This window comes from Gigantopelta aegis, chromosome 1 (assembly GCF_016097555.1).
Source record: "Gigantopelta aegis isolate Gae_Host chromosome 1, Gae_host_genome, whole genome shotgun sequence".
Taxonomy (NCBI): domain Eukaryota; kingdom Metazoa; phylum Mollusca; class Gastropoda; order Neomphalida; family Peltospiridae; genus Gigantopelta; species Gigantopelta aegis.
In genome coordinates this window covers 43,167,516-43,190,375 of record NC_054699.1, presented here as the reverse complement: position 1 = coordinate 43,190,375, position 22,860 = coordinate 43,167,516, and the positions used below count along the sequence as shown (strand labels likewise).

Genomic DNA, 22,860 nt, shown 5'->3' with positions numbered 1-22,860 from the left:
TCATTCATTCAAGGGGCGCGACGTAACCGAGTGGTAAAGCGCTCGCTTGATGCGCGATCGGTCGGTCTAGGATATGCGGTCGATCTAGGATCGATCCCCGTCTGTGAGTCCATTGGGCTATTTCTCGTTCCAGCCAGTGCAACACGACTGATATATCAAAGGCCGTAGTATATGCTATTCTGTCTGTGGGATGGTGCCTATAAACGATTCCTTGCTACTAACTGAAAAAAATCTCTTTCTAAGACTATAATATGTAAAACTTACCAAATGTTTGACATCCAATAGTCCATGATTAATACATGAATGTGCTCTAGTGGTGTTGTTAAACCATAACCTTTTTTTGTAAATACCCGATGATTAATGAATCAATGTGCTCTAGTGGTGTTACTAAACCATAACCTTTTTTTGTAAATACCCGATGATTAATGAATCAATGTGCTCTAGTGGTGTTACTAAACCATAACCTTTTTTTGTAAATACCCGATGATTAATGAATCAATGTGCTCTAGTGGTGTTACTAAACCATAACCTTTTTTTGTAAATACCCGATGATTAATGAATCAATGTGCTCTAGTGGTGTCGTTGAACAAAACAAAATAAACAAACAAACCTCATTCTGATTGCGGGCCGGTATTGGGATGCGAACCCGACATCTACCGGCTTACCCGTCCGGCGTGTCAACCATCTCGCCACCGAGGTCCGTACATAATATGAGATTATTGTTGTTTTCTGTTTGTCGGAGACGTACCCGGACTCGGAACTAATGAAATGCTATTAATGACCCCAGATAATGGTGATCCTCCTCGTAAGACGAGTCTATTGGTAGGTTGATTGTTTTGCCAATAACAAGCCTTCCGGGGTAGGACTTCAGTCTGATTATGCCGGGTCAGCGAGGGGTCATTCTCACAGTGAACTTGGTATCGCTTTCAATGATTATTGTAATTGGCCAGTGATAGGCAATCGTAGACCGCGGTTTGTTTTTCACAGGCTTTCTAATCGTCCTCTGTGGCCGAGAGATATGACCATCGGGTACGAAGCTTCCAGGTGCCGGGTTAACGCGATTTGCTGTAAATTAAATTACAATTTCACCACTTGAAACGTCATCGGGCTGAAGTTTGCTGGTGATGTAGTTAATTGTTTATTTGATTAATGATTGCGGCGTATCGTATATTCGTTCTTCAAGGACGCACAATTCAATTGATCTTGGTGCTATACCAACAATTATATGAAGACAGTACAGCATGCTGGGGGCCAGAGCGTTCTGATGCTGTTTTTGTTTTCCTTCTCTATATTCTCGTCTATTTTTCTCCTCTGTTAATTCATCCTGATCCTGTCCGTCTTCTTCTTCTTCTTCTTCTTCTTCTTCTCTTCTTCTTCTTCTTTTTGGGGGGATACATATTTTATTGCATAAACAACAAAAGGGTAAGGCACAAGTTTGCCCACTTACTAGGCCCTCTCCTAAATACATACAATATAATAATGGCGACAATTACTTAATTATTATAAATTAGTAAATGTATCTTATATAATAGTAAATGTATCTTATATAACAGTAAATGCATCTTATATAATAGTAAATGCATCTTATAAAATAGTAAATGCATCTTATATAACAGTAAATGTATCTTATATAATAGTAAATGTATCTTATATAATGGTAAATGTATCTTATATAATGGTAAATGTATCTTATATAATAGTAAATGTATCTTATAAAATCGTAAATGTATCTTATATAACAGTAAATGTATCTTATATAATGGTAAATGTATCTTATATAATGGTAAATGTATGTTATATAATGGTAAATGTATCTTATATAATGGTAAATGTATCTTATATAACGGTAAATGTATCTTATATAACGGTAAATGTATCTTATATAACTGTAAATGTATCTTATATAACGGTAAACGTATCTTATATAACGGTAAACGTATCTTATATAACGGTAAATGTATCTTATATAACAGTAAATGTTTCTTATATAACAGTAAATGTATCTTATATAACGGTAAATGTATCTTAACCACAAATGCCGAACATTTGTTCAACAGAGGAATATGTACCTTTGTAAACTGAAGTTGAAGCAAACATTATCAATAATTCCCTTGTTACGGTCTTAGCTCTTAGCCAAAAGGAATATGTATCCATGAAAAACCAAGTTTGAAGCAAACATGAATAAAAATTGGGGGGGGGGGGGGGGGGGGGTGACAGTTAAAAAAAGAAAATTCATTTCTAAACTAAATTGATTTTGTTTCGTATTTTTCAGGGGTGACAACTAACCACCACCCACCCCACCCACCCCCTCCCCCCCCCAAGTTACGGTCCTAGTTATTAGCAAAATGAATATGTACCCATGAAAAACGAAGTTTGAAGCAAACATGGATACATTTTTCTTTTCTTTTCTTTTTTTTTTTGGGGGGGGGAACAGTTAAAAAAAAGAAAATTCATTTCTAAACTAAATTGATTTTGTTTCGTATTTTTCAGGGGTGACAACTAACCACCACCCACCCACCCACCCCCTCCCCCTCCCCCCCAAGTTACGGTCCTAGTTATTAGCAAAATGAATATGTACCCATGAAAAACGAAGTTTGAAGCAAACATGGATACATTTTTTTTTTTTTTTTTTTTTTGGGGGGGACAGTTAAAAAAAAGAAAATTCACTTCTAAATTAAAGTGATTTTGTTTCGTATTTTTCATGGGGGTGAGCAACTACCCCACCCCCACCCCCACCTTAATTACGGTCCTAGCTCCTAGCCAGAAACGTCGTACATTGTTCAAAAGAGAAATATGTATGTTTGAGAAAAAAAACAAAAAACACTCTTGAACTGCGGCAATTTACTAGGGAAAAAAAGAAATACTTTTGACAAAATAATATGTGAGTGTTGTAACTGTCTGACATGAAAATATTCTTCTCTGCTCTGTCAATTTCTGGATTAGAGTTAATTTCGGCAGACGACAATTTCGCATGATCCTCTGGCATATCGCGCCAAGATCTTCTTCGTTGCCATAGATACAGCGGTTCGGACGTCACTGGAACTGTCACCACTCTAAAAGTATTAGTGCTGTTATTACATTGCCATTATACTTCGTTGCTCTTCGATCTCCGTGAACGAATGACCTTGCCGGGGCGATCGAGAACATCTGGTACTGCGTAAAGAACCGCCGTTCGACCGCAAGTCTCCAAGAGTGTTTTAATATCTTTACCATTCCTTTTCGTTTCACCAATCCCCTGTAATTCAGTAATCTTGATTCTGCAATCCGCTTTTTTTTTTCTTTTCTTCTTTATTCTCTTCGTAAGTGAGAAATTTTAGTACCCGAGCGATTCCGTGAAATATGTTCTCTGATATTTGCAATAAAAAAATCTCAAATCATTGATGCAAAATAATTTGAAATAATTTGTTGTTTTGATCTTAGGGCAGTGTGTGCTAGTTATTATAAACAATATGTTTGGGTTTGTTTTTTTTTTTTTTTTTTTTTTTTTGCTTGCTACTACAACTTTTGCACGACACAGAACGAAGCAATCGATAAAAGCCAATGGAATAAATGTGGAATATTTTAACACGCTAGCCATCGTCAACACTGCCATTATTTTAGGTTTTGATAAGGTTCAAAACAGGAAATTCGATTAACCGGAATGCTCATGAGCTCTGCGGTCTCCAAAGCGATATATGAATAATGTTCGCGACACTTTAACCCGAGCTTCGGGACACGTGGGATGGCGCCAAAAAGACGGACATCACTCAAAGTCGTATGCCGGTGACACCGTGTACAATATGGCGCTGGTGAACCGCGTGATTGGTCAGAGCTAAAATGTGAAATCCTTCATTACAAATTTGATTTACTATAGACGTAGTTAAAGGAAATGTTTTATTTAACGACGCACTCAACACATTTTATTTACGGTTATATGGCGTCGGACATATGGTTAAGGACCACACATATATTGAGGGAGGAAACCCGCTGCCGCCACTTCAGAAAAGGAGTTTAACTTATCAAATAGTTGTTGCCTTTCAACATAATAAATAGGACAGTCTAAATTAAAATGTTTTTCATCTTCCACAGCTTGAGAATTACAAACAAAACAAGTTCTCTGTTCAATTAGTTTTTTAGGTTTACAGAATCTTTCAAGTTCAGTATGAAGATTGTGCGCACTGATTATCATTTTAGTAAATTGTCTGCTTTGTTCGAAGTTTGGTGTGCAGAGCAGGTAGTTTTCTAATTTAAACTCTGATTTAAATAGACTGTATGTTCTGAGTTTAGAATCATTGTTTTGAATAGTATCTGACCAGAATTTTATATATTTCGACTCGAATTCTTGTTTCAACTTACATGTATCTCTGTGAGGGTATAAACAGCCTTGATTGTCCCATAATTGACTAAAGCCAAAATTGATCCACATAATTTTTATATAAAATGACCAGTTTAAAGTAGATGAGTTATTATAATAATATGATTCCAAGTACGCCTTATGCACTATTGACGAACAATCATGTGTTCCCAATCTAAACCAGTATTTTGTTGCAAGGGGTAAGCATGTAATAAAAAGTGGGTGCTGGCGTATAGCACCATTGGTGCTTCTTTTGTTAACACCAAGTAGGTATTTATAGAATTTTATTTGAACACTTTCGAATGGAGTATTGTCACATATATTTTTAAACCCCAACGGTCTACTCCTTTGAGATAATAGGGGCTCCAAACTTCACAGCAATACATTAAAATGGGACACATTAAGCACTGAAATAACTTTAAGACTGTCGATATATTGTTTCTAACATCAAGTTGTTTGAGTTTAAAGATGGCTTTGGTAGCCTGATCAAAAAAGTCTGTCACATGCGCTCTTAAAGTTACCAGAGGCAGTAAATAATATACCTAAGTAACAATAATATATATATATATATATATATATATATATATATATATATATATATATATATATATATATGTATATGTATGTATATGTATGTATAAGTGCTTACTAACATAGCAACTCACGTTTGTTGTCATCGCAAATGTACAATACTTACCGAGTCGTGTTATGATTTTTATTTCTGTCAACAGAAGTTGGGTAAAATACGCCTGAGTGAACTGTGTGATGATGGATATAATTATTTCAGTTGGTATGTGGTATATGTGGACTTACAAGACTATCTGTACTGTCTACAGAAGCTGAATACTTGTAAAATTATTTCCAAGTGACAGTATAGCTGAACGATAACACTAAAATGTTTATAATGTGTGTTATATCGTGTGTGAACAATTAAAGTGCTGACCTAATTTGCATTTATAAACATTGAACGAACAGTTTCGGTATATCCGGATATTAGTCCGATATATCTATGGTCAAACACACACATAAAGTGAAATATATGTATATTTTTTTAAGGTGAGTGAATTGAAGTTTTTGTCTAGGACTGACTAGTTAAAAGCTCTCTCTCTCTCTCTCTCTCTCTCTCTCTCTCTCTCTCTCTCTCTCTATATATATATATATATATATATATATATATATATATATATGTGTGTGTGTGTATGTGTGTGTGTGTGTGTGTGTATATGTATATGTATATGTGTATATGTATATGTATGTGTATGTGTATATGTATGTGTATGTGTATATGTATGTGTATGTGTGTCTGTATGTATAAATGCTTACTAACATAGCAACTCACGTTTGTTGTCATCGCAGATGAACAATACTTACCGAGTCGTGTAATGATTTTTATTTTTATTTTTTTAATAGCGCCTATAGAATATAGATATGATTGCTCAGTGGTGCAGTAAACTTAACGTGTATTTGATGATAATATTTTTTATTGTATTAATTTACAATATGGTAAGATACATGTGTACACATAATCATATTCAATTTATGCATTTTGTTTTAAGGTAGAAAAGTTCCTACCGCGGAGGCATTCACTATGTTGAAAAAGTCATTGTAGTCTGTAAACTAATATCTGTGGCAGTTTGCTGTGACCCTTTTTCACTTTTTGGTGGTGTGACATGACAAATGAAAGTGAGGTTTTAGGAAATTCCCCTTTTGTTTGTACTGCAATATTAAATTGGTGACAAACTGCTTGGTTGCGCCAACCAAAATATTTGTAGGCTTAAACGTTTTTCAGTATTTACATATTTATACAACATATGGAACTCTGAAGTTGGAGCTTTTCTTCATGTTTTTAAGATGCAAATCAATGGATTTTTGTTGTTGCTTTTTTTGAAGCCGGAAAAAAACATAATTAGTCTTTTGTTTCTTGCTTCCCTTGTATATTATGGATAATTTGCAATGGTGAGGATTCGTGAGGTTCTTATTGTAGTTGTATAATGTTTGTTTTTTTTTTGTTTTGTTTTTGTGCTGCCTATATTTGAAAACCCCCCACATGGCAGGTTTTTATTTTTTTATTTCAGAGATTGAAACATGGTATTTTTTTTAAAACGGTCGCTATTATACACAATGACATGTACTTTAACTATGTTGACCTGAGAATAATGGTATCATCTCTGCTTAATGTGTTGCTCACTATATGTGATTTTGTTATTTATTTGTTTTTTTACTTCATTTACCCACTCTGGAGGTCTTTTTATTTAAAATTTACATGACATCCACATTATTGAAATGTTATTCATTTATTGATAGACTATTACATGTATATCTTTCGAAAAGAAATTGGGGCTCTTTCATAGATGTCTTAAAACAACTATATCGCACTAATACATTCCTGGATGATGATAATGGATAATAATATAACTATACTATCAATGAACTGTAGAGGCTTAAATGATTATTTGAAAAGAAAGGAAATTTTTCAATATTTAAAAAAGAAATCGGCAAATATATACTGTCTTCAAGATGTACATTTTACTAAAGATCAAGAACAAATTATTATGCAATAATGGGGTTACAGTCAATGCTATTTTAGTTCATATAAATCTAATGCCCGTGGCATAGCTATATTATTTAATAATAATTTTGAATTTAAGGTTACAAATAAATTTAATGATAATGTGGGAAATTTGTTAGCATTAACGATAGAAATAGATAATCAATCACTATTACTTATTTGTATTTATGGCCCTAACACAGATACACCAGGATTTTTTTGCTAATATAGAGACTATTATAGAATCATCTGAAAGTAAATATATACTTAACTCCAAAAGAAACGCGAATACGTAGATTGGAGGTTTTGAGTGCACTCATTGAAATACGTCCCAAAGTTCTTAAAATAATCGTTTCTATGAAAAACTTAAACAATTCGTAAAGATGAGATTTCATGTTATTGACATGTTAAAAATCGAGGTCGCATTGTCATTTGAAATGTCAAGGCCATGGCGCTTCTTCAATGGCGTCACATGCCACTCAAACATGTCCACTCAAACGTGTCCGCCATTGCTGGCCATGACCGCCGCACACCTCCTACCCATGGAGAGGAAGAGGTTCCTGATGAAGGCCCTGGGCACGTTGTTGTAGGTGTCCACGACGGCCTGGCGGAGCTGCTGCTGTGTCACCACGGGAGCAGGGCGTTGGTTCATCATGCGCTGAACCTCGTCCCACAAGTGCTCGATGGGGTTCAGATCCGGGCTTAAAGCTGGCCAGTCCATTGTGATGATGTTGTGCTGTGCCAGGAATGCCTGGGTGGCCCGTGCCGTGTGTGGCCTGGCGTTGTCGTGCTGGTAAACCATCTGACGGTGACCCGCGAAAAAAGGCACCACCACAGGCGTGAGCACTTCGTCGATGTAGGCAGCTGTGACGCCCCTGCCGCGTCCTCGGCCGTTGTTGTCGAAGATGACAGGTTGTACACGACGTCCCCAAGATATGGCACCCCACAGCATGACGGAAGGCCCTCCCCAACGGTCCCTCTCCATAACACACGCATCTGTGAAGCGCTCACCTCGACGCCTCCACACCCTCATACGACCGTCGGCCCTATCTAAGCAGTAGCGGCTTTCGTCGGAGAAGACGATGTTCTGCCACTGTCGGTTCCGCCACTGTCGATGCAGAACAGCCCAGTTGTGTCGTGCAAGGCGGTGTCGCTGTGTGAGACGTTGTCCAATGTACGGTCGACGACAGTTCAGATGGATGGCGATCAGACGACGTCGTACCGTGGTGTAGGAAACGGGGCGGTTGTGGGTTCCCACTGTCTGCCGGGCTGTTGTGGTGGCTGGTACGAACCGATCACGCATGTGAGTTCGGACGATGTAACGGTCCTGGCGCTGTGACGTCACTCTGGGACGGCCGCTACGTGGACGGTCGACGACGTTGTTGTTCTGTAGAAATCGGTCTATGAGACGGTAGATTGTCGAGACATGGACACCGAAAGCACGTGCAACCTGCCTGGCATCCATTCCGGCCTCCAAATTCCCCAAAGCTCTATGTCTGGAATCAGCGTTAAGTCGTGGCATCGTTGTATCGCTACTCGTAAAATGAGTTGAACATTGCTGTCTGGCGTTTCTTTTATACCCAGGCCTGGTAGTGTTTCACGTGCAATTCGCATCTTTCATGATCCACCCGTTTTGCATTCCAGATCGATTTTGGTCGTCAATTTCAGCACGTGCGTGACGTCACACTGTACTCGTTTTTTTCATGCGTTATGTGGAATTGGATACGCTGACAAGATGGCTATTGGTCAACTTAATCGATTTGTACATAGTTTATTCAAATGTGGGTTTTTTAATATTTTAAAATTTTCGCGTTTCTTTTGGAGTTAAGTACTGGAATCTTGTTCAAGATCCCGCCCTTGATTTATTTAATTACAAAACATTGAATAACCCAAAAGCTCGAAAACAAGTTACAGATTTTAAAGAAACATTAGACCTTGTAGATCCTTGGAGGGAAAAAAATCCTAATTTGAAAAGGTTCTCTTGGAGGCAGCAAACCCCAATAAAACAGTCTCGGTTAGATTTTTTTCTTATTTCGCATAACCTTTTATCTTCAGTTACTTCAAGTAATATTCTACCAAGTTTCAAGTCTGATCATTCACCAATTACATTAACGTTAAAATTAAAAGAAATTGAAAGAGGAAAAGGTTTTTGGAAATTTAATAATTCCTTGCTTCATGATCATAAATATGTAAGTTTAGTCAAAGAAACTATAAAAGAAACTCTTGAACAATATAAAGATACAGAAAATAATAATTGTGACTTTACCATAAACGACCAATTACTATGGGAAACACTGCTACTTATGATACGTGGAAAAACAATTTTATATTCATCAACTAAAAAGAAAGTTCAGATGAAAGATTAAATAGACTTAAATACTAAACTAGATGACTTAACAAAAGATTTAGATATTTCAAATGATATTGAAGTAAAAAATAATATTATAAAAGAAATTAAAGAGATAAACAGTAAAATAGAAGATATAAGTATTAAGAAAGCAAAAGGAAATTGTATAAGGTCTAAAGCTAGGTGGATGGGAAAAGGCGAGAAACCAACAAAATATTTTTTAAAGTTAGAATCGAGAAATTTTTGAAATAAATCCTTTACTGAATTAGAAATTCAGGATGGCAAACTTATTAATAAAACATCAGATATATTACATAAAACAAAAATATTTCATGAAAAAGTATATTCTAAAAAAGATACTAGTGAAATAGATTTTAATGAATTATTTGATGAAAATGTTTTTTCTAAACTTAATCAAGAAGATGCTGAAAAACTTGAAGGTAAATTGACATATGATGAAATACTAATAGCTTTTAAAAATATGAAAAATGAAGAGAGTCCAGGACCTGATGGGTTTACCGCAGAATTCTTTAAAAAAAATTGGAGAGACTTGAATAAATATTTATTAGGATCAATGAATTATGCATATCAGACAGATAATCTTTCTATAACTCAAAAACAAGGTATTATTACATGCATTCCCAAGGGAAATAAGCCTAAACAATTAAAAAAAAATTGGAGGCCAATTTCATTGTTAAATGTTTCATATAAAATTGCATCAGCTGCTATAGCACAAAGAATACAATTAGTGTTGCCTATTATAATTAGCGAAGAACAAAAAGGTTTCATGTCAGGACGATATATAGGTAAGGTAACAAGACTAATATATGACATCATGGAGTATACAGAAATTCAACAAATTCCTGGCTTATTATTGTTAATTGACTTTGAAAAGGCATTTGATTCTGAAGACTGGGGATTTATTTCTAATATTCTGAAATATTTTGGTTTTGGTCCTTCAATACAAAAATGGATTTCAATTTTTCTTAAAGATTCTCAATCTACTGTTCTTGTCAATGGTTTTGCTTCATCTTTTTTTAAATTAGGAAGAGGTTGCCGTCAAGGGGATCCGATATCTCCATATATATTTCTCATTTGTGGTGAGATCCTTAATAGGATGCTAAAAACTAAAAATAATATAAAAGGTTTAACAATTGGAAATATAGAATTTTTATTAACTCAATTTGCAGACGACACAACAGTAATTTTAGATGGAACAGAAAAAAGCCTCTATGGAGTTCTAAATGTATTGGAGATTTATGCGAGATTTTCGGGCCTTAAAGTTAAGGTGGAGAAAACTAAGTTAATATGGATAGGTTCTAAGAAGAGGAGTAGATACAAATTATGTAAAGAATTGAAATTTGATTGGACACACACGTTTCATTTATTAGGTATAAAATTTGATATTGACTTAGAAAATATGATACAGATTAATTATAAGAATAAATTAAACTCAATAAAGAATCTGTTAAAAATTTGGTCTAGTAGAACTTTAACACCATTAGGGAGAAATATAATATTAAAGAGTCTTATTTTACCAAAATTAAATCATCTAATTTCAACCCTTCCTAATCCACCAGATGACGATATTCAACTACTACAGAGACAATTGTTTTCTTTCATATGGAATGGGAAATCTGATAAAATTAAGCGTATTCAAATGTCAAAAAATATGAAAGATGGTGGTATTAAAGTTACAATTTATTAAAGCACAAAAAATTGCTTGGATTAGAAGATTAGTTATCACCGACTCTAAATGGAAGGGATTGATTATTTATGAGTATAAATGTTTAGCTAATATAATGGATTTTGACTCTGAAGAAATAGGAAAACACTGTCAATATATTTATAATTATTTTTGGAAAGAAATATTAACAGCATGGGGAACATATCTTTAAAAATGCAAATCAAACTCAGTATTTGAAGAAATACTGTCAGAATATATTTGGAATAATAATGACATAAAAATAAATGGAAATTCAATATTCTATAGAGATTGGTTTGAGGGAGGGATAAAATTTATTAATGATTTAGCTAACGAGAGAGGTAAATTTTTAACTTATAATGAATTTAAACAAGTTTTTAATATCAATACTAATTTTTTAACTTATCAAGGTGTAATTAATGCGGTAAAACAATATTTTAAATTGTGTAAAGTTGAACTGAAAAATAAATTGTCGTTTCCCATATTACCATATAATATTAGAAAGTTAAATATAAGTTAGAGGAAGTAAACATTACTATAATATTTTACTAAATTCGTCATTCTCAAAATCGGCATACAATTTAAAATGGAAAAACATTTTTAATTGTATTTTTTTTCAGATTGTGATTGGAAAATAATAAATATAATTCCTTTATGCTGTACTGATAGTAGTGAATTGCGCTGGTTTCAGTTTAAAATAATTCATAATATACTTCCTGTTAATACCTTCTTATATAAAATTGGTTATATTTCTTGTCCGAAGTGTAATTTTTGTAATTTAGAACTTGGTACAATTACCCATTTATTTTGGGAATGCACTTTAGTCAACTCAATTTGGAATGATATTCAGAACTGGATTAATATAAAAACGGGTAGCAATATTAAATTTGATAAAGAAAATGTAATTTTTGGCTTTAAAACTAGAAATAATGATCCCATTAATGCCATTGTACTCGTTACAAAACACGTAATATTTAAAAGTCATTTTAATGCATATGTACCCAGTTTGAAATGGATCCAAAAAGAGTTGACGGAGTACTATTATGGTACAAAAGCAGCGGCTTTTTCCGCGTGCAACTATGATAAATTCACCAAATTTTGGTCAATTTGTCACAATATATTTAATACCTAGATTGTATTTCTTCTCTTCTTTTGTTGATACTTATTATGTCCTTAGTCTCCTTTTGATTTTTTCATACATGTATGTCTGATTGTCAGTCACATATATTCGATCTTAGCTAAATATCTCCTTTGCTACTTCGTGTTTTTTTCATGTGGATCTTTTTATCATATGTACTGTATACATCTGTGTGTGGATATCATGTCAATAAAAATGGGAATAATAAAAAAAACAAAAAAACAAAAACAATAAGACTGAACACTGTTAATAGCAAATGTATCGTATGTGAAACAAAATCTTTTTATGAACTTGCCACCTTTGTTTAATACAATAATCTTTGTTTTTGAAAGTTGACGGTAAGCCCCCATTTTTAAAATAGGTACTAAGACAGTCGAGAGTATTGTAATCCTAACTGAGATTTTGACAATAAAACAAGATCATCAGCAAACATGAGACTGCTTAATTGCGTATCATATAAAGACACCGGGTCACAGTTTGATGTAAAAAATATCCGGTAGATCACGAACATACAGGTTGAATAGTAGGGGATTCAATACGCAACCTTGTTTAACTCCTACGTTAGATTGGAAACTGTTGCTGTGATAATTATTAAGTTTAAATGAGTACTGGATATCAGAGTACAAACGTTTTAAAGTATTTAAAAAAACTACCACCTATGTCTGCAAGTAAAAGTTTGTACATCAACGCGTCCCTTGGTACAGAATCAAATGCAGCTTTAAAGTCGACAAAGCAACTTTGGTCCTTTAGTATATAGGTTTTTAATGCATATATGTGATCAGCTGTAAGACTTTTTTTTTTTTAAACCAATCTGAGAAGTTGGAATTAGATTGTGGAAAATCACGGAGCCTATTATGTAAGGTAATGCAAAGCAGCTTACAAAGATTGCTTCCTACAGCGATACCTCTGTAATTACCTGGCTTATATTTATCTCCCTTTTTTATGAAGGGGTGTTAAAAAGTTACATCTCCATGAATTTGGGAAAATGTCGTTCACCAAAATGAGGTTGAAGATCTTACACAGCACAAGAACCATTTGTGATTAACCAGTTTTTAGCATTTCATTTCAAATAAGATCTGGACCACATGCTTTTTTGTATTTTAAGTTTGAAATAGTCTTTACAATTTCCTGTATAGATATAGATTTATTTAATTCATTGAATATTTTATCGTTATTTGAATTGACGTATTCGTCCAGTAACCCATTCATCGATAGGAATTGGATTTAAATTAGTTCCAGAATAAGTTCCAGAAAGAATGGGAGTTTACGTCATGCAAAGTTTCAAGTTGATTTAGTATACCTTGTCGATATAAATTCTTTTTATTAAGCATTCTTTTATATTTAGAGCGAGTGGTTTTGAATTCGTGTAATAACTGAGGAGAGAATGGGTCTCTATTCAATTTGGAGCATAATAATTTCAAACTCTTCTTAAGGATTGCACATTCTGAATCATACCAATGTTTTGATTTTCTGCTTTGTTTGTTAGAGCTCTCTTTGAAATTGTGCCTACGTTGCTTCTTTCGTTTTAAGCCTGCAATTATATTAGTCGGAGAGTCTACAGCAAAACCAACAGACTGAGTATTAGTATAGTTTCTAGTAAGTAAGTTATTTATTTGGGATCGTATAGAGGGTTTTTGTAAGGCAGATGTAAAACGGTTTTTCATCATCAGCTGACCACATAAATGCAGGAATGAATGTTGTGTGTGTATCATATTCCACTATGTACCTGTTGATATATTGAATGATAAAATACAATGAATTGAATAAATATTTGGCTGATGTACATAAACATTATTGATCATTCTTAAGAGATTTTCTGATGCTAGCATGTAATCGATTGTACTGGGATTCCCGGTATAACTATAACAAGTATATTGGCCCAAATAATCACATTGGTTCTACCATTGATTATACGAAGCCCAGCAGACCTGCAAATCTGAATACGGTTTTTTTGCCATGAATGTCCACTAACGCCGGATCGAGATTATTTCTGACCATGGGTGAGCTGGATGGATACATAAAGTCAGTCATTACATCGGGGACACCCGGATACTTTCCAATAGAACAGAAGTCTGGCTCCTGATTGGTTCGCGCATTAAAATCACCACAAATGAAGCAATTACCTAACAATAAATATTTTGTAACATCATTTTCAAGGTGTTTAAAAATGTCTTCATTTACAAAAGAGTATGTAGAATAGGCTGGGTTTGCATAAACAACTGCGATGTAAATATCTTGTTCCAAGTTAAAAAATGTTTTACATAATTTTATCCATGTGATTTCACTACTAGTTAAAGGCATTTGATTAACACCAACTCGTATACCCTACCTAACACAAACTACCATGCCTCTAAAGTTACGAGATGCATTAATAGATTTTGGTCTGATGTTAGGTGGGAACATATAGTAACCTGGAAGAGATAAAGAATCACTTTTACTGCAATGAGTTTCTGCAAGACAGATAATATCAGATTTAAAAAGTGTTGACTGTAATTCTGTATCATTTAGTTTGTAAACCCGCTGGCCACCAATTAATTTAAAAGCACCATCTATATTCCAAAACAAAATGGGTACGTTTCTGAGATATCGAGTCATAGCGCTGGAGTCAATGAATTTTCTTTAACAAAATAACATACAGGAAACTTATAATCAACACATTAATAAGTTCGAATACAATATGTTAGAAATACATAAAGAGTTGTGTATAATCACTTAGTATAGTCATCAGCTGCATGGAATAAATTGCTGATTCATATTTGAAATGATGTATTACTTTTAATTCAATGTCGGAGCGACTCCCGTCTGTCAATGTTATTGAATAAAGTTTCAAGGCTATGAATGAAGCTGATAATGCTGGCTGAAACATTTGCTTTCTGGTGACGTTTTGAATGATTATCACTTGACTACGTTTGACGATTCCGTTGAGAATGTCCGTTAGATGAACTGCTTCTTTCCTCATTTCCTTGTACTCCGAGGACGTCTTTGTGTCCGCCGTTTAGGTGGTGTCTAGACAGTACTCTCGGTAAACTACTTCGTTATATCACGAGATCAATGCTAAACGAATCACGGCGATATGCGAACATAAAATAAAAGTTCGAAATTAAATCTGTGCTTGTCAAACAAAATGAATGGATATTTTACGTAACAGAAATTACTGAGTTAAACATTAGATTAACAAGAAGAGAAACAAAATCCTAATATACACCTGGGAAAAAGTTAAGCTCCTCCTGATATTTTGATACTGAGGTTTGAAGCAGAGCCGGTTTAAGGATCCGCGGAGCCTGTAACACAAATAACAGCGGGGACCGCTTCCCAGGAAGAGGAGAAATATTACGTGGGGGAAATAAATGTACACATCACCGCGGGGCCCCCTGAAGCGCGGAGACTTTAGCACGTGCTATATGTGCTACTACAATAAACAGGCTCTGGTTTGAAGACCTGACCGATGTCAACACATGTATTAGAGACAAGGGGCCTACTTCACAAAGGTCTCTTAGTCTTTGCTAGACAACAAAGCATCCTCTTTGCAAGTCGTTTAGCATTGTACTGCGAGATCGCAAAGTTGCGAGAGTTTAGTGAATTACGCCCCTGAACGTGCTATTTCCCAAAAGAGTCGTTTTCAGATTCTGTTTCGATAAATAAGGACATTTCAGGAAGTGGTATTCATAATATTCGTGGACATTTCATTGTGGGTATTATTTCCATAATTGGATATTCCTACATGAATGAATGAATAAATGCTTAACGACACCCCGGCACAAAAATACGTCGGTTATTGGATGTCAAACATTTGTGAAATTTAAAAAAAAAAAATGCATGCATTGAGTATCCTTCGACCTAAAAGCCTCAGGTGAACCAAATGAGCTAGACCCCGCCCCAAACTGTGATTAAAGGCTTTGATCTTAGTTATTAGCATGTGTAGAATATTATCGGTCGTTGCCTTTACACATCACTAATATAACATATTGTTTCAATTATTATGGGTTTCTGGTCGACCTTGATTTTGTTGTAACTCAAAATGCATTTATGCTAAACACAAAAGTTACTTAAAGGCATATTGTCACAGACCACTGACCTATTTAATGGTCTAACAAAGTATTACCTGAACAAAAATAATTTGATTTGTCCCTAAATGTACTTTATTCAACCATCTTCATAACCACCAAACTCCATTTATTAATGATATTTTGTAAAAATAATTGAATTATGGCAATGGTCCATAATTCAAAAACTAAAATTGCCGAGAGGGTTGACATGGATTTCACTCGATCATGGATCAGTTGAGGTGATGCGATAGCTAGATTTGGTTTCCAACAATTAACGTAATTTTTATTGATTATCAATTTTTAGAGAAATAAGGTCCTTAAATCCGTGACTGTATGCCTTTAACTCAGAAAATGAAGTGAACGCCGTGAAGTCCACATATATTTGATGCTTAACATCGTGACGGACGTATATAAAATATGTGATGGACGGACATGTCTAATTTGATTAAATTAATTCTAACTTAAGATCAATACTGGTCCGAGAAAAGAGTATATAAATATATATATATATATATATATATAAGGCTATATTGGAATCTTTATTGTTGAAAAGAGACGATAATTGGAAAATGAGATGAGAAGACAATAAACGAAACATTATGGGTTGTTCGTTTAAGTCTCAAAGGACTTACGGTTTTTTTTACACACTTTGTTTTCAGATCTGATTTGACACTTGTTAACGTTACTGTCACGTTTTGTATCTGGGTCTTCACTTGGGGATATATGTTCTTCAAATCCAGGGTCACTGAATTCGTTCAACTCTGTCGTATCTGGGAATTCTCGTGGGAAATATGCTATTCAAATCCAGGGTCGCTGAAATTCATTCAACTCTGTGGTATCTGCGTATTCTCTTGGGGAAATATGCTTTTCAAATCCAGGGTCGCTGAATTCATTAAACGCTTAAGTCAAAATTACGTCGTTTCATCGTCACTTTTTAGTTACGTTTGAAACGTTTTGACATGATCCTAGCTTGTTATCACTCCTGGGGACAATGGTGCAGTTGTAAACCATTTTGGGGCGTACAATAGTATCTAAGTTCCCAAAAATATAAACTGAGGTTTTGTGGAGTTTTGGGTTATGCGTTGGTGGAGTTTATTTGTATGTGTTGGGGGCTGGGTTGTTGTAATGTTTCTGATTTTATGTGTGTATTATTTTGTTTGTTTAATGGGAAAGCGGTTGTTGTTGTTGTTGTTGTTGTTGTTGTTGTTTGTCTTGTGTTAGTGTACGCTCGCGCGTTTTAGGTTGATTTTTCATCTTCTTCTTTTTGTTTCTTTTTTCTTTTCTTTTCATCGCAGTAATTTTGTGTATTTTTCTTCTTTGTAGGGGAAGTCGGTAAAGAAATGTATATAGTGAACCGGGGCAAATTACAGGTGGTCGCTGACAATGGGAAAACTGTTCTCGCCACTTTAAAACCGGGCAGCTACTTTGGTGAAATCAGTATTCTTAACATGGGCACTGCTGGAAATCGACGGACAGCGTCCGTCCGCTCCGTGGGATATTCTGACCTGTTCTGTCTGTCGAAGAAGGATCTCTGGGAAGTGCTGAAGGAGTATCCGGCGGCCAGGGTGAAACTGGAAGCAATCGCCGTTAAGCGTTTAGAAAAATATAAAAAAGCTCCTTTAGAAAAAGGTGAGAAGATCGCAATAGATGGGTGGATTAATGAATAGGTGGATGGATGGATGGATGGATGGGTGGGTGGGTGAATGGATGGGTAGATGGATGGGTGGGTGGGCAGGTGGGTTACTAGGGTGGCTGGGAGGGTGGGTTGTGGGTAGGTGGACGGATGGGTTGGTGGGTGGGTCAGTGGATGGATGGATGGATGGATGGTTAGATGGGTGAATAGGATAGATGGATGGTTGGAAGGGTGGATGGATTGGTAGGTGGATTGGCTGGATGGCTGCTTACTGTTTGAATCTTGGATTGATGGATGAATGGATTGATGGATGGATGAATGGATTGATGGATGGATATATACATATACATACAATGATGATACATACATACAATGATACATACAATGATATATATATATATATATATATATATATATATATATATATATATATATATATATATATATATATATATATATATATATAAAAAGTATCTGTTTAATTAGAAAATGTAAAATAATGGCCTACTTTGTTGGAAAAGGTCAAATAAAGATGAATGGGAATAACAATGCTGTACTCGACAAGTTCCGGACGTTACTGCTGATTTTACTGGACGCAAATATCCAATTTTACTCTCCCCGCTCCGCGTCGCCGGTGAAACTCGATTTAAGACCGTAAAACGGGCATTAACGACCGGAGATGGTCACATACGACATCGTTACTCCCATTCTAATTCACGTTATCCCCTAATTATACGACACACTGTGGCGACAATAATATTTTCACTAATTTCTCTTTCTTCTTTTTATCTTTTTTTATTTTTTTTCTTTTTCAGTGGCATTAGCGAGGAGCAGAAGTACTCCTGGTTTAGTAGAATCAGCTGGCAAGGTTCCGCTCGATCACATGCTGGTGTCAAGACATCACACACTTCCGGCCAGTCTCATTTCGTCTGGCACCGATGGGAGAGCAGACGAACGAAAGGCCAATGCGTCACAGAGCGAGGACAACCTGGTGGCGCATGCGCCCTGCCACGAGGAACCGGAACCCGCTCAGCAGGTCGTCTGCAACATGACCACGTCCATGACGATATCGAGTCTGACGTCGTGCATGAGCGGGTCTCCGCCAATCAGGTCGCCCGTGTGTACAGAGTTGCAGAAAAACACTTTCAGTCCGCCGCTATCACCTCGCCAAGTTACGTGCTCTCCCATTGGTGGGATCTCCACCATCAGTGCTAGTGCTCTTCCGGTCATGTCAAATAGTTTTCAGCAGCCGATATCTCAGCTGCAGCCGAATTACAACCCAATGATTCAGCAGTATCCTTACGCCATGGGACCTCACCCTATGACATATCTGTCGCCTTTCTGTGCCTCGCCCGGTATCATGCAGCAGACGCCATCCTCTGCACTGTTAATAGCCCCGCAACAAGCCAACTTAGGTGCGTCCCAGTCGAACTTAGTGCCGCCCCACATCCAGCATCCCTCAGGGGCGATAATCCAGTCTTCAATGCCAAGCTCTCCGTTGGCGGCGAGCGCAGGAAGTCCAATTAGCTTCGGGTCTCCCAGCCGAGACTCGCAATCCGACATTTTGCTCAAGGAAATTTCCAGACTACGAGAAAGGTTAGCTCAGGTAGAGACAGAGAACACGGCACTCACCGTCAAACTGAATCAACAGCAGTGGGACGTGGAGAACAGACTCACGGAACTCGAGCTTCACATCTGTCAAAGCGACAGCGTCACGAGCACCGGAAGTGGAGACGAGAGAACAGAAAAGCCTTCTGTGAACAGAGAATCTATCATATGATAGAAAAGTGTGAATACAAGTTATGGAGCGCATAAAAATAAATTAAATTAAAAAACAAACGTGTGCGAATACAAATTACTAAAAGTGTGAATGCGAATTTAAAAGAAAGGTGCGATGACAGATGACGAAAACAAAAAGTAGGAATTTACGGTTTGCAAAAAAAAGAAACGAATACTGATTACGAAATGTAGGGATACATATTACAAAAAAGTGCGGAAACAGATGCTGAAAAGAAAAGTGAGAATACAGATCGCGAAACGTGCGAATACGGATTACTAAAGGTATAATTACAGATGATGACTACATATTCCAAAAAGCACGAGTACAGATTATGGCAGTAAGAATACAAATAAGAACAACACTATCTCAATATTGTAACTATAGTTGAGACCAAGATGCACAGTAACACCACGTGTACATCACGTGACCCTCGTTTCTGCCAGTGCGTGTGGCGTGTGCTTGTATTCCGGCAGGTTTATAACACGCAAATAGTGTTCGACGAGAGTGGGCCACCATTGCAGGTTGGTTTGTTGTAAAATTCCTCCGCTTACTCAGAGCATCGTAGTAACTGCTGATCTAATTGTGATTGATTCGTACAATACATTGCTAGTATTTTAGTCCTAACGTGACATGGCACAGCAGTTCGAAATACTGATTCTTTAGCGAAGCTAATAGAGAAGCTAGCGATCGTTTTAGTTTTAACCGAGTTCGTTATAACCGAGGTCTTACTGTAGAAACGGACGGCTGTAGTTTTTCAACTCTAGTAATGGAGACGGAATGGACAGAAATATCTGATTTCAACCAGTTCAGTAGTTTCCTTAGTCGAAGAGTGATCTTTCCCCTTTGAGTCCTTTTACATTTTGTGTTGAGTTCGTTATAACCGATCTTTACTATACAAACAGATGATACATTCCCCTATCGCCGACAATTCAGGTTTACGGATTTATGTATTATTCACCCTATGGGTGATGTTAAGACATTACCTGTTTAGACTTCCGGGATGGAAACATATTCGCCGATGATGGGCGGTGCTAGCGGAATATCACGTGACCTAATGGCAGAGCGAGAAACACGAGTTGCGCGTGCACTTTGAAATAGAATGTTGCGTTACCAGCATCGAGTTCAATTGATGCCATGCCGTGGCATTACAAAACGCTCGCTAGACTGGTTTCTGACGATTAATTTTAATTGAATGTGAAAGGAACGAGAACTAGTCAAATCATTAGCGGGTGATCGCAATAAAAGGCTGTGGACTGAATGCAACTCAGCGCGTTGTATGATTCTCACTGAACGCAACCCAGCGTGTTGTACGATCCAACGTAGTCTAAGAATATTTGGTTTCACCCTGATCTGTCGTGCTTAAAGATATAATTCCAGGAACCAAGGAACAGTGTGAATGGCGCCGAAATGCAACCACACCAAAGAAACAAAAATGATATAAATGTTATTCCATATTGGATTTTTTTTTTTTTTTTTTTTTTTTTTTTTTTTTTTTTTTTTTTTGTAATTATAAAGATACTTTGATGGAACAGGTTGTAAATAGATTTTTTAATGAATATTTTCAAGTTTTCAGATATTCCGATCCGTATACTTTGGTCCTATAGATCTCTATGGTCGAAAGTAAAAATATATATTACGTCATCCAGTAAAACCAATGTGAATTGTTTCATATCACGTTCCAGTTCCAACTTCAAACATATTCTCGTATCAGTGTTAACTATCTAAGAATATATATATATATATATATATATATATATATATATATATATATATATATATATATATATATATATATATATATATATATTGGAGGCAAGATATCTTATATACGCACATTCCCATGCACAGGACAGTACATACCACACCCTTTAATCATCTGCTTGTGGAACACTGGCAAGTATATTTGGCTTACACCTACCCAGTATATATAACGTGCTTTAATCCTGTGTTTGAGTGAGTACAGCACGGTATTCAGGACAAAAAACACCCGACGGACGCTTTTGTCGATTCGTTATACCTGCATATCAATGGCGCGTTCAGGAGTTCGATAAACTTGTCTTGCGCTTGGTCACGCCGTGGTGTTAAATGGATGTGATAGGACGGAAACCAGACAAATGTATACTGAATCACTGCCAGACGTCTGAGAGTGATTGTTCCCCTGAACGCACTACTGGGATTTGAACCTAGTATATACCAGTCTTAAACGGAGTTGTCGTACCATTTTTGTGTCTAATTTACAAAACAATCAGCTCATAAATTCCATAACATTCCATAAAATTGTAGTAAATTTCATAACATGAAAAAAGGCGTTCCCTGTGGGACGGACTATAGGTATCCAGCTAAATGATTTTTGAAGCTTCGCTGTATTTTAAAACGTCTGCTTTTTACCTAATATCCTTTATCACAATCATACCTTCTAGTATAGGTGGAGGTGGAAGAAATTTGGGGGTGGGGTGGGAGCTGGGTAGTAGAAAAACCATGGAAACGTTATTATTCCATTGGAATAATTCTTGTTAAAGAATTATATACATATCAAGTAAAACTGAAGCAAAACAGAAATCAATATTAGACATTAAACTTCAACTGGGTTATTTTCGTAAATTACTCAATGTTCGTCGATTATAGGACGGTTTTAGGTCAACCAGTAAATATGAAAGGCAAAAGAGAAATTAAAAGAAAAAGCATTTTAAAACCAACTGTCTTACATGATCATTGTTCAACCAATGAAATGGATTTCGACTCGCCTGTTTCTAAAAGTGTTAAAGGGAAATAATCCACTTGAACCATTGTTGTTTTCACCTCCCTGTCAAGACAAATGATTTGTAAATTGTATACCATCCCAAATTATCCATACTACTTTAAACTACTTTCTAATTTTATTTTTATTTGTTTTATATAGAGATGACTTTATTTCTTCTTTTTGTCCATCGAAGGCCCAAGTACTCTGTTCTTTGCGTGCACTCATTAAAGACTGGAAATCCAATGCCGCCACATGGATTAACCTTTTATTATCGATAGCACTAAGGTATCTTACTTCACATTCAAATTTTTAAAGCGCTGTATCATAGGCACGATAATTGCCGTCACATGAGTTGCTCTTTTATTATGGATTACACTAAGCTATCTTACTTCACATTCAAACTTTTTAAAAGCGCTATATCATGGGCACTATAAGCCATACAACAAGCTATGTTATGCATTGACGCGTCCAGAGGGGTCACAGGGGTCAGTCCATATGAAGCGCCATTTTTAATGACTCTTCTGGTTTTTCATTTATTTATTTTTTCATCATGCACAATATACTACACTAAATGGATCTGAGCATCTTTG

General features: G+C 35.9%; 1 protein-coding gene across 1 annotated transcript in view; it reads left to right on the top strand.

Annotated features, from left to right (window-relative positions):
• The window catches only part of LOC121375370 (cyclic nucleotide-gated channel cone photoreceptor subunit alpha-like), a 174,214-nt gene extending 152,941 nt beyond the window's left edge, over positions 1-21,273 (top strand). Inside the window, exons 3-4 of the mRNA XM_041502792.1 lie at positions 17,441-17,746; positions 18,566-21,273. Coding sequence (XP_041358726.1) covers positions 17,441-17,746; positions 18,566-19,530 — 1,271 coding nt within the window. The 3' untranslated portion in view covers positions 19,531-21,273. The remainder of the gene's footprint in view (positions 1-17,440; positions 17,747-18,565) is intronic.
• The last annotated feature ends 1,587 nt before the right edge of the window (positions 21,274-22,860 follow it).